This window comes from Artemia sp. Qi Xiang Cuo, chromosome 12 (assembly GCF_049724085.1).
Source record: "Artemia sp. Qi Xiang Cuo chromosome 12, ASM4972408v1, whole genome shotgun sequence".
Classification (NCBI taxonomy): domain Eukaryota; kingdom Metazoa; phylum Arthropoda; class Branchiopoda; order Anostraca; family Artemiidae; genus Artemia; species Artemia sp. Qi Xiang Cuo.
The window spans coordinates 6600083-6616310 of record NC_142805.1 but is presented as its reverse complement, the minus strand read 5'-3'; the positions used below and the strand labels follow the sequence as shown (position 1 = coordinate 6616310).

Below are 16228 nucleotides of genomic sequence, written 5' to 3'. Positions count from 1 at the left end.
TATCAAAGGAAATTAATGAAATAAATTTCCTAAAAATACAGATAAACAAAGAAATGACAAAAAGTTCTATCCAAATAAAAAAGCTAGTAAAGAAAATAGAAACAGTAATCCTTTCTATTCTTCAAGCAGAAAATAAAAGTTTCCCATTCATTGTCACACATCCGGCAGACATGCTTAGGACAATTTTTGAAATTGAACATTTACTACCAATAGGCTATAGAACATCGGTAAATTGCAGACGATTCAGCTTACTGGAACTTTATAAATCGACTAGCTGCAATGTGGCGACACAACAATTGAAATTGTTGGTTATTTGTGATTTTTCTATATCAAACAAGCAAGATGGGTTCAGAATGTTCAAAATGTTCAACATTCAGTTCACAGTGTCAAACACTTCGTATTTCTTTCAAATAGAAAATGAGTTCAAATTTTTTGGGTTAAGTAAAGATCAAACGACATATTTTTTTGAAGATGACAATATAGAAAGAAGATGTAATTTATAGAGTATACCACTATTGTGCAACCACCAATTTATTATTAGAAGCACACAAATGAACTCCTGCAGTTTAGCAAACTATATGGAAAATAATGCATTAATTAATAAAGAGTGCCAAACCAAAATTATAAAGGAAAATAAAATCTTAATCCAAAGAATTGGAAGGAAAAAATATATAATCACATCTCCTTTCAAAGAAGAAATAAGAATACATTTCGAATGTAAAACAGAGAAAAACAGTAAGTTCACATATATAAAAGGCAGCTCAATAGTGAAATTGCCAGAAGAATGTTCTCTAACTGCAGAAATGTTAAAGATAAACAGTATGTATAGGGGGCAGATTACAAAGGAAATGGCACCTTTAAATATATCGATAATTAGCCTAGAAGGAAACCTCTCCATAGCCGGCATACAAAACGAATGGAGCAAAGAATTTGAAGATTTAATCTCTATATGTTTCCAGAACAACACCAAGACGCATATTGGCATAGCTGAGATAAGAAAAATGCACATTTCCTTAAAGGAAGTAAAAGGAAGGAAAACGGCTAGCTATTGGACATTTTTTTTTCAATACCCTTAATCTATTTCTATCTTTATTAGGACTAGTCTCTATTGGAATTATATTCAAAACATTGAGAAAATTATGGTTAGACTATAGGAAACAAAAGTCTCAAGGATTCCAGGTAAATGTAGAACAGGAAGAGATTGAACTAAATTGATTCTTAGCAAGTTATAGTTTCATTAAGAAAAAATAACTGTACTAAGAATTTTAAGTGTGGGAGGTTGTAAAAATGTGGGAAAGCTATCATAACCTGAATAAATTGTAAACATAGCAAAGTATGACTTTTGCAGTAACGAAGTATTAAATTTCTTTGTGTAAGGAAACAAACAACATTAGCTAGATTTTGAACAATTGTGCCCTTGACTCAACAAGGACAATAACATGCAAATACAAATATCAGACTGCCGTTTGAAACTCGAGGAGTCAGCGACAAGTATATTACGCGATTTGAATCACATGACCAAACACAGGGTTTTTTAATAGAGAAAGTGGAAACCAATCTGTGAACAAAGAACTATTATTAGGATGACATCAAACTGGTCTCTGACCAATGACAGGAAAGAAGAACAAAATAGATAGAAATTAAAATAGAGATTGAGGAGCGAAAACAGGGTTGTCTTTTTTTGGAAACCGAACAAAGAGTAAGTGTTTACTTTGTAATAACGATAAGCTACCACTGTCTGTCTGAAATTCTCCTTGGGGATAAAAGTTTGAAGATAAAGGTTAAAATAAGAAAGAAAACCTTTAAAAGGCTTTCTGTCATTTGGAAATAATTTTAATACGTATATAAGAAAAATTGATGATTTGAGACTTATAGTTTCATTAATATTCGCATCTAGTCTAGACTTGAGCCATTTGGACAAAAGAGCATTTTTTTAGGTTATAATAAGCCAAATTAAATTTCTTCCCAGAAATTTAAGCTTCGAATAACTGAGGGTTTCAAGAAGGAAGGAAACCTCAACCAAGAATAGAAAGCTAGGAGCCATTTGTGCTCTCTCTTTTTCAGCCTAGAGTCCCTTGAGGCTTAGCTTGACTTTATAAAGACCTTATATCCAAAATTGGAATTATCGGACAATAACATAAATTAACACCCCCCCCCCCCTTTGTGCAACCCTCAGACGTTTATACGAAGAGGAACAACGTTCCCTTTTAATCACTCTTTCATTTCGTTAACCCCTACTACTTGTTTATACAAAAGTAACCTTAATGTTTGTACAGGAAGGTCAGGGGAAAAAGAGGAACAATATTACCAGCTTAAGAATTTCTAAACCTTTATGTCCAGATATTTTCAATTAAGTTTCCCTGCTAAAATTAAAGCTTAATAATGGTCAAAGGAATACACAATCCTATCAAGAAATAATAAAAGAATCTCTTGGTTTAGGTTAATGGAAATTGGAATTAAAAGCAAGTACGGTTATTCTTAGCTTAGCACAAAAATAGCTTGAACTAAAGGATTTTTATAACCCAGAACTCAAGCCTTGACTAGCTGTTCAAGTGTAACCCTTTTAAGTTGAAATATTTGTTAGCTTAGGATTAACTTAATCTTTTTCTTTTCGGTATACATCGGTGGATTTGAACAAGTAGATCTTTTGACCTTAGAAGAGGTTTGGAAATAGCCAACATAGATAGAATTAGAATATTTTTCATTCTATCTTATTTTATAAATAAAATCAGTTGTCACTGATTTCTGAGTACCGATTCTTATCCAACGCCTCAGTTTATGTCACGCTACCAAATTTATTAGCCCTGTTAAGTAGGGGCAACCTTACACACTAAATGACCCAATAAAACTCAAAGAAATGCTCGATAAACTGAGCTGTCATGATGCAGTTACCAGGCTGAGAATTGAAGGACTCTATTTCAGTGATTTTAGCAGATCTCCATCCAAGGCGATCACTAAGCGGTTTTCCGGGATGGTCAGAAGAATATCGAGAGACTTAGACCTCTCATTCTTTCAAGGATATCCAGGTGTGGTGGAACCTATGCGGCTTGGTGACACTGGTACGGTTAAGCTTGAGTTTTGTGACTCCATGTCAAAAGCCAAGGCTATGCAAAATGGTGTTAAACTTGGATAGTAATATTTATCTGTGAAAGAATATCTGTTGGCACCTCGGTGCTGTCTAAAATGCCGTTCGCCACACCGTAGAGTAGCTGATTGTGCAAGTTTGGTTGCGAAGTGTTCACGCTGTGCGAGCCCTCATATTTCCACCAAGAATTCTCCCTGCCAGCTTGATGCAAGCTGTGCCAATTCTGGTGAAAGTCATGTCTCCTTTAGTCTTAGATGCAAAGTGCTGAGAGATATCATTGCCAAGAAGAAATGATTGTGCCTGTTTCGACTGTTTCGCTTAATATAAATAGTACTAGTTTAAAGGAGCATATGATGGATGAAATGTGTGACCAGTTTGACATAGTATGCCTTCAAGAACACCTCCTGACTTCTACTAGTATTAACGTGTTAAAAAGAAGTCGTAATCATTCCGTTTTTACAACTAATGCTGAGGTCACTTTTGGTAGACCTTCTGGAGGCCTCGCTTGCATTGTTAAGAATCACCTGAGTTTGCTCTCTCCAGTGTGTTTTCACAGTGATAAATTCATCCTTACAGTTTGGTTGCGGTTGGTAATACTGTGCTGATAAATGTGTATCTCTTGTATAACAAAAAAACTATTTCCGCTTTAAACGCGTATATGAAAGCCTTGGCAAATCTTAATGCTATTTTTGCGTCTGTTGTATCGACTGGTTATGATTTCATAGTGGTTGGTGACTTCAACACAGATATTACAAGTCAGTCAGGTCGATACGATATAGTCCTTGATGCTTGTTTTGCTTAAAAAATAGTCGAAAAAAGTGTTGATTATTCATATATTCGCCAATCTGAAAGTTTGTCTAATATTGACCATGTAGTTTCCTCGCCAAATATTAATACATCGACTGTTCTTGTTCATGAAGACTATCATGATATTGATCACCTCCCGATTTCGTTCTCAGCTTCACTAGTCGCTTCCCGTTCTACTAGAACATTTACACAAAGTTCTATGTGGTTGTGGTTTTACAGGAATAACTGGAGTAGATCTAATTTTGCAGTTTATATTACTAAGTTGTCGGCGTTATTGGGATCTATAAAAGTTTATTACCATTTGCTTCAAGTCACTGACAGTTCCTCAAATGATAAGTGGTCTCTAGATGAATATTATGATAAAATAATTTGGTGCTTAAAACAAGCAGAGGCGACTACTGTTCCTCTAGAAAAGATTAAAGTTAAAACTAGAAAACCAGAATTGGTTTTGGACCCAGAATTAAAAGTTGTAAAGAATAAAGCTAAGTTTTGGCTACGAATATGGGTGTCTTGCGGTCGGCCAAATCGAGGAGTTGTCTTCGATCTGAAGCAGAGAACCAATCGTCCTTATAAAAAATGTTTACGGCACTCTAGGGTATCTGGTTTTGATCTTCGTGCGTCGAGAAAGGAGTGGTCTCATGTTCTGAATTCAGATAAGCTTAGTAGTGATTTTTCTGAAATTCCTATAGCAGTTCATACTTGGGTGTCATATTATAATAATATTTTCGGCAAGGTGAACCGGGAAATTGAAAAGCTTCTTAGTAACCTTCTTGAATCGTGTTTGCTTAATCGTATTTCTTAGAGTAATATATTACCAGATCCTACTGTTGATATTGGTCAAGCTATTAAGAACATGCAATATAGCTCTGTTGATCAAGACGGAATTTATCTTATCATCCATAAGTAGTTTACCCAACATTGATAGATCACCTTCAGCTACTTTTTCAGATGTGTTTATCAACATCTATGGTTCCCGACAGTTTTCTCTGTGGCACACTCACCTCGGTTTTGAAGCGTGGAAAAACTTTGTCAGAGTGTAGCTATTATCGCCCAATTACTGTTTCGTGCACTCTTAGCAAAATTTTTGAATATATTCTTCTCCCTTTCATTTCAAAAAATGTTAATTTTCGTTGAAACCAATTTGGCTTTCAAAAAAGGGTGGGATGTCAGCACGCCCATCGTGTTCTAGCTTCCCTCCTGGTGCAATCTGTTAATGATAAATCTCCTCTTCATATCTGTGCTCTTGATCTTTCGAAAGCTTTCGACAGTATAGTCCACTCACATGCACTCTATTCCCTGTTTTCCAACAATATTAACCTTTCTATTGTTGTTTTGTTACAGTACTGGTATTCTGAATCTTTTATTCGGGTAAAATGTAATGGAGCAGTTTCTGATTCAAAGGTGTTTCTTTGGCGTGCGGTCCATCAAGATGATGTTCTTTCTCCAACTATTTTTAAGTTATGAATTGCTCCTATCCTCCCATCCTAGCCTTCGACTTTCAGTTCTTATGGAATTGATGTCTCGTGTCCTGCTTATGCGGACGATGTTCTCCTTGTCAGTTGTTCTAGGGCTGGGCTCTCACATTATGTCAGCTAGATCTCAGACCAGTTCAGATGGATTGTGCTTATGTTGAACCATGATAAGTGCGAATATACTTCATTTAATTCGAGTCCGAGTCTCCCACTAAACCGAAGTTTTTTCTCTATTCCCTGTGTCTCTTTTTTTTCGGTGGCTTGGTATTCACACTACTAATAATCTCAAAACACTTTGGGCTCTGACAGTTTCTAATGCAAAAAAATTCAGATAGGATATTCCAAAATTGTTGCAAATAGAGGGAGGTACAATAGATAAGCGCTTGGGAAATTAATTTCTTCATTTTGCGATCCTTCTATTCTTTTTTTATCTGGGTTTCTTTTTATTCTGAAGCCTAAAGATCTGAATTATATCCGTACTTATTGTTTTAAATTTTCTCGGTACCTTTTGTGCCTCCCTCCGTGGTTCTGGAACCGGCATTTAATATCGCAATTTGGCCTCCCTGATTTACGGGAAAAAGTGACTGTGCTTGTCGGAAAGCTGTCGTTATCTGCAGGTCCTACTGCGCGCCATAATTTACGTCGTTTCATGTAAAAAATTGTTCAGTGTGCGAGTTTGCTTTTTTTTTTTTTTTGTTCTTGATGTATTCCGCTTTTTTTATAGTGGGTAATAAAAGACCATATTTATGTGAGTAAGATCATTTTTAAGAACATCAGTATTGCAAAACGTTGCCACACTTGTCACACCTATGATGAAAAATTGACGATTTTCAAATATGGAGGAGTACATTAAATTGCTTAAAGAGAAAAAAACTGGTAACTGTAGAGATATTCGTTTTGATAAGAGATTACAACCATTTTAAAACCTTAAAATAGAAAAGCAACAGTTTGAAGCGTTTGAGAAAATGTTGTTAGAAATCGGACTATCTGTTATAATAAAATAATTTTGAATGGATTCTGTATGAAAACACATTAAAGTTCCTAAAGAACGAAAATTTGGTAATTGAAAAAATATTTGTATATTTTTTAACATGGAATTACAATAATTCCAAAACTTTAAAAAAGAAAACTAAAAGTTTGAAGCTTAGTAGAAATCGTTTTAAGAAATTGAATTTACTGTAGTAATCAAATACCTTCGAATAGATTACAGTATGAAAAGACTTTGAATTGCAGAATGAGCAAAAAATGGTTAATTGCAGAAATATCTGTGTATATTTTAACAAGGGATTACAAAAATTTAAAATAAAAAAAAAAAAAACAAACAAAGATTTGAAGCTTAGTAGAAATCCTTGTTCGAAATCAGACTTGGTATAATAATCAAATATTTTTGAATAAACTTTAGCATGAAAAGAGATTCAATTGGGTAAAGATAAAAAAACCTTAAAAAAGGGGACCAAAAGTTTTAGTAGAAATCGGTTCTAGACATTGGACTTGCTTTAATAATCAAGTATTTTTGAAAAGACTTCAGTATGAAAAGACAACAAATTGTCTATGGATAGAAGACAACCGACAATGAGAATCCATATATAGGAGCCTGCTGCGTGCCGAGTGCACTTAGGTATTAAATATTTGAATAGACTGTAGCCTGAAAATAAATTTAATTGCATAAAGAGCAAAAAACTGGTAATTGCAGAAATATTTGTATATTGAAAATATCTTGATGAGTATTTTGCAAAAATAAGAGAGTCGTTATTATTTTATTTTTATTTTTTTCCTTATTATTGTGACGAGTGCTGTAATTTGTTAATCTTGTATGTTATTTGTGTACATGGCCACATTTTGGCTTGAAATACACGTTATCTTATCTTATACTTTAACAAGGAATTACAACAATTCAAAAACCTTAAAAAATAAAATCAAAAGTCTGAGAATTAGTAGAAATCGCTGTTAGAAATCGGACTTGCTATAATAATCAAATGTCTTTGAATAGATTACAGTATGAAAAAACATTTAATTGCGTAAAGAGCAAAAACTGGTAATTGCAAAAATATTCGTCAATGTTTGAAACTTAGTAGAAATTGTTGTTGGAAATTAGACTTGGTTTAATGATCGAATGATTTTGAAAAGACACAGAATTGAAAGATATTAAATTATGTAAAGTGAAAAAAATGGTAATTGCAAAAACATTTTTACATATTTGAACATAGGATTACAAAAATTCAAAAACCTTAAACAAAAAACTAAAAGTTTGAAGTTTAATAGACATCGTTGTTAAAAAAATTAAAAAAAAAGCGTTTTATTAAAAAAAAATAAAACAAATCAAAACAAAACCTGAAGTTTATTAAACTTGTATGGACAGACATCACACTTTAAAAAATCGTACATACAAAATTAATAAATAAATCAATAAAAATAGACGAAGTTAGTTGAAAATAGACGAAATAAATCAATAAAAATAGACGACCTAATTGGATACCGAAGACACCAAAGTTTAAAATCATTCTTCTATTCTATCTTCTCGTCACCCTGACCCAAAAAAGTGTCACAATCACTTGAGAGATAATTCGCTCAGCAAGAATTAAAACTTGAATGTAGACAAACACTGTCCCTTTACTTTACTGCAAAATTCATTTAGCTCATCAATGGTTGAAATTGCCTAAGATAATGGTTCCCACACCCTAGGGCCAACATGTCTTATGGAAAAAAAGGATCGCTTTGTAATAACCTGAGGTCACCGAACTAGTGTTGATGCTCTAGTCGAGTAGTTATGAAAATTAACACCACTTAGCACCAAAAACATTCAGGTAATAACGCGTGTGTATATTTAAACATAAAAAGAGCATTATAAAAATGGAATAATCCAGCGATCGGTAGTATATTTGCTTGATTATATCTATGTATAACAGACATACTATGATGATCTCTAGTTAAAACACGTAGGGTAATATTTTTTTAACTTTTAACGGGACGAAGGTGAATTAAAAACGTACTTGACCACATGAGACAACCATATAGAAGGTATGGTTGAACAAAAGAAAAATAAAGCAATCTCATTATAAGTTTCGGAGAAAAAGTGCTTCAGTTTCCTCATCATCTCAATATTTCTTGCAACCTTGCCGCTAACAAGTGAAATGTGCTCTTTGAAGTTAAGGGACTCATCAAAAATCACCCCTAGATACTTGTCCAAACTTCCCGAGGCAGAATATTTTCACCGAACTGTATTTTGTCGATCCAAGGGTAGTAATTGCTACTTCTCCCGTACATTAAAAAATGGGGTTTTGCAAGGTTTAGCTGAATTTTGTTAACCCTCATCCATTTTTCAATGTTCAACATGCCAGTCTGAAAATTCTGTATCAGCATTTTCCCAATTTTTGCAGCAACAGTTAGATACGTATCATCAGCAAAATAAGGCAAAATAGATTTTGATGTTCCAGTTTCACTACGTTTTAAATCAAAAGAAAGTCCATTGATAGCATTTCGCAGGTCATCAATATATATAAGAAACAGTAGTGGCGCCAAAACAGACCTTTGAGGGACACCGAATTCAACACTTGACTTGATTTCACCAGGACTGACAAACTGTTTTTGATCTTGGAGAAAACATTCCAATAGACGATAAAACATACCTTGAAAACCACAATTTCTCAGCTTCACGAGAAGAATTCCATGGTCCACTGCATCAAAGGCTTTCACAATGTCCAAAAAAACAGATGCAACTTTCCACCCTTGGTCCAGAGCATCGTTCACAAAAGTCGTGAGAAAAAGAAGAGCTTGATCTGTCGACATTGCTTTACGGAATTCAAACTAATTTTTACTAAAATACTTTTTATTCTCAAGAAAATCAACCATCCTGCCACTAATCAATTTTTCAAAAACTTTCGATAAAACTGGCAGCAATTAAATTGGCCTATAATCATTCGGCAAATTTTTTTTCTCTGCCCTTAAAAAGCGGAACCACTCTAGTAATTTTCATAAAATCGGGAAAAACACCAAATTTTAGGATCATATTAAATAGAACACAAACCTGGTCGCACATTTCCGAGAAAAATACTTAAGTACACGCAATGAAAGGAAGTCAGCCTCCGAAGCATTATTTCTCATTTTCCACAACTTGGTACGTAATTCACTAGCAGTCACTGGTTTCAGATATGCAGATAGATCACTTTCCTTAGGTAAAAATTGGTGGTATGTTCCATCCTCAGAAAATTTTGATTTGGAATTTGACATCTGTTTACTAGCAATAGAAAAATCGTCAGACATATTATCTACAATCGAAGCATCAGTTTTGAAATTTTCAGGTAAAATTGAACTTTTGGAAGGGCTCAGAAAAGACTAAATTACTCTCCCCGTTTGCCTGGGATTACCTGAACTTTTTTTAAACTCATTTATATAATAATTAATTCCCGCTGTTCGTAATAGGCTATTGAGTTCACAATTATATTTCTTATGTCTCACTTTCGCCTCAGGAGACACTAAAGAATATTTATATAGCAGTCTCCGATTTGATATGGCCTTCATCAGTCTTCTAGTGACCCTGGTCATCTAGGGGTAACATGAAAAACCGGCTTTTTTAGAACTGTACAACTTTCTTTTAGTAATTTAGTTATTTCTGAATACCACAATGAAAACTTTGCATTCACTTGAAGATCACTACTTTCTAAAAAGTCAAATTGAGTGTTCTTTAATTTTCATTGTAATATTCTTCCTGCAATATAAAGCCGATCCACCATGTAATCGTGATTCCCTATTCTGCGTCACAAGGTCATAACTATCAATTTCAAGTTGACTCTTTGTATGACACAACTTTAATTTTTAAAACAATAAAAACTTTACCGTAAGGAGCGAGGCGTTGAGGAGGGGAAAACCCCTTTCATATACAGAATAATTTCTGTTTGTTTTAAGTTTTACTGTCGCCCCTTACTTTCAGTTAAAAAGCACATATAAATGTAAGGATTCTGACACACAAACCAACAAAGACAGGCATTGAGATAGGCAAACACCTGCCCAGACACATAAGCAGAGGAAGTGAGGGAGACAAAACACATATAAATATTTGGATTCAGCCATACAAACCGACAGAGACAGGTACTGAGATAAGCAAACACCCACCCAGACACATAAGCAGAGGAAGTGAGAGAGATAAAAACACATATAAATGTTAGGAATCTGACATACAAAGCAACAATCAAAGGCATTGAGATAGGCAAACATCCGCCCAGACACATAGGCAAGGAGAGTGAGAGAGACAAAAACACAAATAAATATATGGATTCTGGCTTACAAACTGACAGAGACAGGCACTGAGATAAGTAAAAGCCCGCCCAGACGCATTAGCAGAGTAAGTGAGAGAGAGACAGCAACACATAAACTGTATTATTCTGTAATAACAATCAACCCCTCCAATCATAGATATATTCAAACAACCAACCAGACACATCTCCAAGAAGAGCGAGAGTGACAAAAAAATTTATCAATAAATAGAGTCAGGTTCACAAAGGAACATTCACAGGCATTGAGATAGGCAAACACCCGCCCAGACACATAAGTAGAGTAAGTGAAAGAGACAAAAACACATATAAATATATAGATTCTGACATACAAATCGACAAAGACAGTTACTGAGATAAGCAAACATCCGCCCAGACACAAAGGCAAGGAGAGTGAGAGAGACAAAAACACATATAAATGTAAGGATTGTGACATACATAGCAACAATCACCATCATTGAGATAGACAAACATCCGCCTAGACACATAGGCAAGGAGAGCGAGAGTGCCAAAAACACATATAAATATATAGATTCAGACATACAAAGGAACAATCACAGGCATTGAGATAGGCAACCACCCGCCCAGACACATAAGTAGAGGAAGTGAAAGAGATAGGCAAATTGAGATAGGCAAACATCCGCCCAATCAAATAAGCTGAGAAATTGGGAGGGACAAAAACGCATATAAATCTAAGGATTCTGATACACAAGCCAGCACACACAGCCATTGAGATTGACAAACATCCGCAAAGACACACAAACAGAGGAAATGAAGGAGACAAAAACACATAAAAATATATGGATTCAGGCATAAAAACCGACAGAGACAGGCATTGGGATAAGCAAACATCCACTAGACACATAAGCAGAGGAAGTGTGAGAGACAAGAACACATATAAATGTAAGGAATCTGACATACAAAGCAACAATCACAGGCATTGAGATAGGCAAACATCAACCCAGACAAATAAGCAGAGGTAGTGAGAGAGACAAAAACACTAATAAATAAATTGATTCTCACATACAAACCAACAAAGACAGACACTGAGATAAGCAAACATCCGCCCAGACACATAGGCCCAGAGAGTGAGAAAGACGAAAACCCATGCAAATATATAGATTCAGACATACAAATTAACAATGACAGGCTTAGAGATAGGCAAACACCCGCCCAGACACATAAGCGGAGGAAGTGAGAGAGAGAGACAAAAAAAACACATACAAATCAATGGATTCTGACATAAAAACCAACAATGACAGACATTGAGATAGGCAGACTCTCGCTCAGACGCACAGTCATAAGGAGAGAGATATCCCAAAAGTTGGGTGGCGCGCCACTCTAAGTGAACCTAGATCAACTCAACTTTGTGGATATCTCTCTCCTTATGACTGTGCGTCTGTGCGAGAGTTTGCCTTTCTCAATGCCTGTCATTGTTTGTTTGTATGTCAGAATCCATTTATTTATATGTTTTTTTTTGTCTCTCACTCTCACTTCCTCCGCTTATGTGTCAGGGCGGGTGTTTGCCTATCTCTAAGCCTGTCATTGTTGCTGTGTATGTCCGAATCTATATATTTGCATGGGTTTTCGTCTCTCTCACTCTCTGGGCCTATGTGTCTGGGCGGATGTTTCCTTATCTCAGTGTCTGTCTTTGTTGGTTTGTATGTGAGATCCATTTATTTATTAGTATTTTTGTCTCTCTCACTACCTCTGCTTATTTGTCTGGGTGGATGTTTGCCTATCTCAATGTCTGTCTTTGTCGGTTAGTATGTCAGAATCAATATATTTGCATGTGTTTCTGTCTCTCTCACTCTCGCTGCTTATGTGTCTGGGCGGATGTTTTCTTATCTCAATGCCTGTCTTTGTCGATTTGTATGTCAGAATCTATATATTAATAGTTGTTTTTGTCTATATCACTTACTCTGCGTATGTGTCTGGGCGGAGGTTTGCCTATCTAAATGACTGTATTTGTCGGTTTGTATGTCAGAATCCATATATTTATATGTGTTTTTTGTCTCCCTCACTTCCTCTCCTTATGTGTATGGGCAGGTGTTTGCCTATCTCAATGTCTGTCTCTGTCGGTGTGTATGCCTGAATCAATATATTTGCATGTGTTTTTGTCTCTCTTACTCTCCTTGCTTATGTGTCTGAGCAGATGTTTGCTTATCTCAGTGACTGTCTTTGTCGATTTGTATGTCAGAATCTATATATTTATATGCGTTTTTGTCTCTTTCACTTTCTCTACTTATGTGTGTAGCATGAGTAAAATGCAATGTATTTAAAATACCAAAATAAAGTTCCTTCTTTCTAAAGATAATTCCGATTTCCTATAATTAAATTAAACCTAGTTTAAAAAATGAAGTCCCTAGTCAGCAAAGAGAAAAAGTGTAGTCACCCCCTGACAAGAACGGCACTATCCAGGCTTTAGATTTGACTAAAAAAAAATATGCTACGTACAATATTTCTAAGGAACTTTAAACGATAGGAACCTTGTGAACGTCTGAATCATCAGAAATATTTAAATGAAATTATTGGACGAAAGGTTCACATCCTTGGTCCACCCGGGCCAATGGTGAGCCAGTTCTCACGGCGCAGGACTGAAAAGCTATGTTTGATAGTGGGGTAGAAGTGCTTTTTAAGATTATTAGTAGATCAGAGTCAAGATCATTCAGACAAAATTCTTATATTCTTCCATCGTTGTCACCGTTATTGTCATGTGAAGTGACCCATTGCTGTGCACCTAAGTATGTAAGTTCAATAAATCTATTGCCTTTTTTATCTGTGTTTATTTCATTCTATATATCTGCATCTAGTCTGATAATAGGTAATTAGTTCGCATGTCTCGAAGGTAAACACTCCCAGGGAATCGGATCTCCAGATAGCTCGAGAAAAAGAGGTCACGTTTACATGGCTGTACATTTTATTTTCGGAGAAATTACAAGGTGTAAGTTCACGACCTTTGGGCATAATATTGCCTTTGACGCGGTCAGTATTTAGTACCACATTTAGTATAGCCAGCCTATTTTTCCATCGCCACAAATACAAAATTTCCATCGCTACATGTGTCTGGGCGGGTGTTTGCCTATCTCAATGCCTGTGAATGTTCCTTTGTATGTCTGAATCTATATATTTATATGTGTTTTTGTCACTCTCACTCTCCTTGCCCATGTGTCTGGGTGGATGTTTGGCTATCTCAATGCCTATGATTGTTGCTTTGTATGTCAGAATACTTACATTTATATGTGTTTTTGTCTCTCTCACTTCCTCTGCTTATGTGTCTGGGTGGGTGTTTGCTTATCTCAATGCCTGTCTGTGTCGGTTTGTATGTCTGAATCCATATATTTACATGTTTTTGTCTCTCTCCCTCTCCTTTCCTATGTGTCTGGGCGGATGTTTGCCTATCTCAATGCCTGTGATTGTTGCTTTGTATGTCAGAATCCTTACATTTATATGTGTTTTTGTCTCTCTCACTTCCTCTGCTTATGTGTCTGGGCGGGTGTTTGATTATCTCAGTACCTGTCTCTGTCGGTTTGTATGCCTGAATCCATATATTTATATGTGTTTTTGTCTCCCCCACTTCCTCTGCTTATGTGTCTGGGCAGGTGTTTGCCTATCTCAATGCCTGTCTTTACTGGTTTGTGTGTCAGAATCCTTACATTTATATGTGTTTTTGTCTCCCTCACTTCCTCTTTTTATGTGCCTTGGTGGATGTTTGCCTATCTCAATGCCTGTCTCTGTCGGTGTGTATGTCTGAATCAATATATTTGCATGCATTTTTGTCTCTCTCACTCTCCTTGCCTATGTGTCTGGGCGGAGGTTTGCTTGTCTCAGTGACTGTTTTTTCGTTTTGTATGTCAGAATCTATATATTTATATGTGTTTTTGTCTCTTTCACTTCCTCTGCTTATGTGTCTGGGCGGGTGTTTGCTTATCTCATTACCTGTCTTTGTCGGTTTGTATGCTTGAATCCTTACATTTATACGTGTTTTTGCCTCTCTCACTTCCTCTGCTTATGTGTCTGGGCGGATGTTTACCTATCTCAATGTCTAATTATTTTTTTTATAATTTCTGTATTGTGTAGGCAACAGGTGAATTCAAGAAAGAGTTTGTTACTTACTTACAATTTTTTCATAATGACAAATCCGACAACGGCGGATGATAAAGAATTTATTCATTATACTAGATAGATTTTGTCAATGTTATCTGACGTAGCCAACAAATGATATCGATAAGGAATTTTAATAAAGAATTTGTTCAATTTGATACTTAAATTATGTCAGTGTTATCAAATGTATCTGTCAAAAGACATTGATAAAGAATTTACTCACTCTAATACTTAGATTCCGTTAATGCTATCCCAAGTATCTGTCAATAGATGTTGGTAGAGAATTTATGCATTCTTATACTTATATTTTCTCTATGTTAACTTATCTATCCGACATCTGATGAATGCAAATTCCTTTTCTTACATCTCCGATGTTTCAATAGAAATTCTAAACGTTTGATATGCTAGCTTACTCTAAAAATAATGAACATATAACAATGTAATGCATAATATATTTTTAATGAAATAATGTCATGTAGAATATTAACACAAAAAAAATATATTGTTATTATACATTATTAATATCAATGAACAACTTTGGTCATTTTGAATCTGTTCCATAAAATGGTTCACCGTGTTCTCTCTTGATACTATAGCTGTTGTCTTCTCTTAGTTCGTAATCAGTAGAATAATCAGTATTCCATTTTGAGTCATACTCAATTTTTACAGGTGTGTCATCGACAGGCTCAATATGCTTTTCGTCTTTAGTATTATTTGGTTCATTGAATGTTTGATCAATGGCAGTAACATTTGCTGGTACTTTGTTTTTCATCGATTCATCTTTATATTCCTTAGTGATATTTACTGCCAATGCCTTTTTTATTTTTCTGGCAACTTCACTGTCTATTATCACACTATTTTTACAGAGGTAACAGTTCCGGCACGTAGACAAGATATGGTTGATGATATTAGTAGAAAAGTAGGCCTTTCTTTTCGTCTTCGCTTTCATTTGAATGCTAATACCCGAAAGCTGACGATATGGTTTAGCACTAGGTAACATGTTACCACAAGCACTAGCAAGAAGATGCCCTTCTTAAACAACTATTATTTTTATGTTGGCATTCTCTTTGAGTGCAATCATTTCCGGAGATCTCAATCTCGCATATCCACCATCATAAGAGTTAAATATTTTGGTACTCCAAAGAAATTTAATTCCTTACTGTCATGACAATTCACGCATACGTTTCCGATGGCGCTACCACTTGTACTTATTTCATAGTTTAAATACTTCTCCTTGTCAGCATTCAATGCTACAATAACACTATCATGTGAACATACTTTCTTAGTTGATGGTATTAATGGATTCGACCTAAGACCCTGTTGTATAGCCGTCGGTCTGTTTGAACTGACCACTGGAGTCGCTTCACCCCTTCTTATATTCTTAATGGGTAGGGGGAGCTCTGGAAAATACTAAAAAAAAGTTTTTTTTTAATGAAAAAAATCTTTAAAGATAAACATCAGTACTCATCAATAGTATGAACAAGAATAAGTTT

At 35.2% G+C, this 16228-nt stretch overlaps 1 protein-coding gene across 1 annotated transcript in view; it reads right to left on the bottom strand.

Annotated features, from left to right (window-relative positions):
• Positions 1–3238: 3238 nt before the first annotated feature.
• LOC148945710 (low-density lipoprotein receptor-related protein 1-like) overlaps positions 3239–16228 on the bottom strand; it is a 57632-nt gene continuing 44642 nt past the window's right edge. Inside the window, exon 10 of the mRNA XM_089098252.1 lies at positions 3239–3402. Coding sequence (XP_088954378.1) covers positions 3239–3402 — 164 coding nt within the window. The remainder of the gene's footprint in view (positions 3403–16228) is intronic.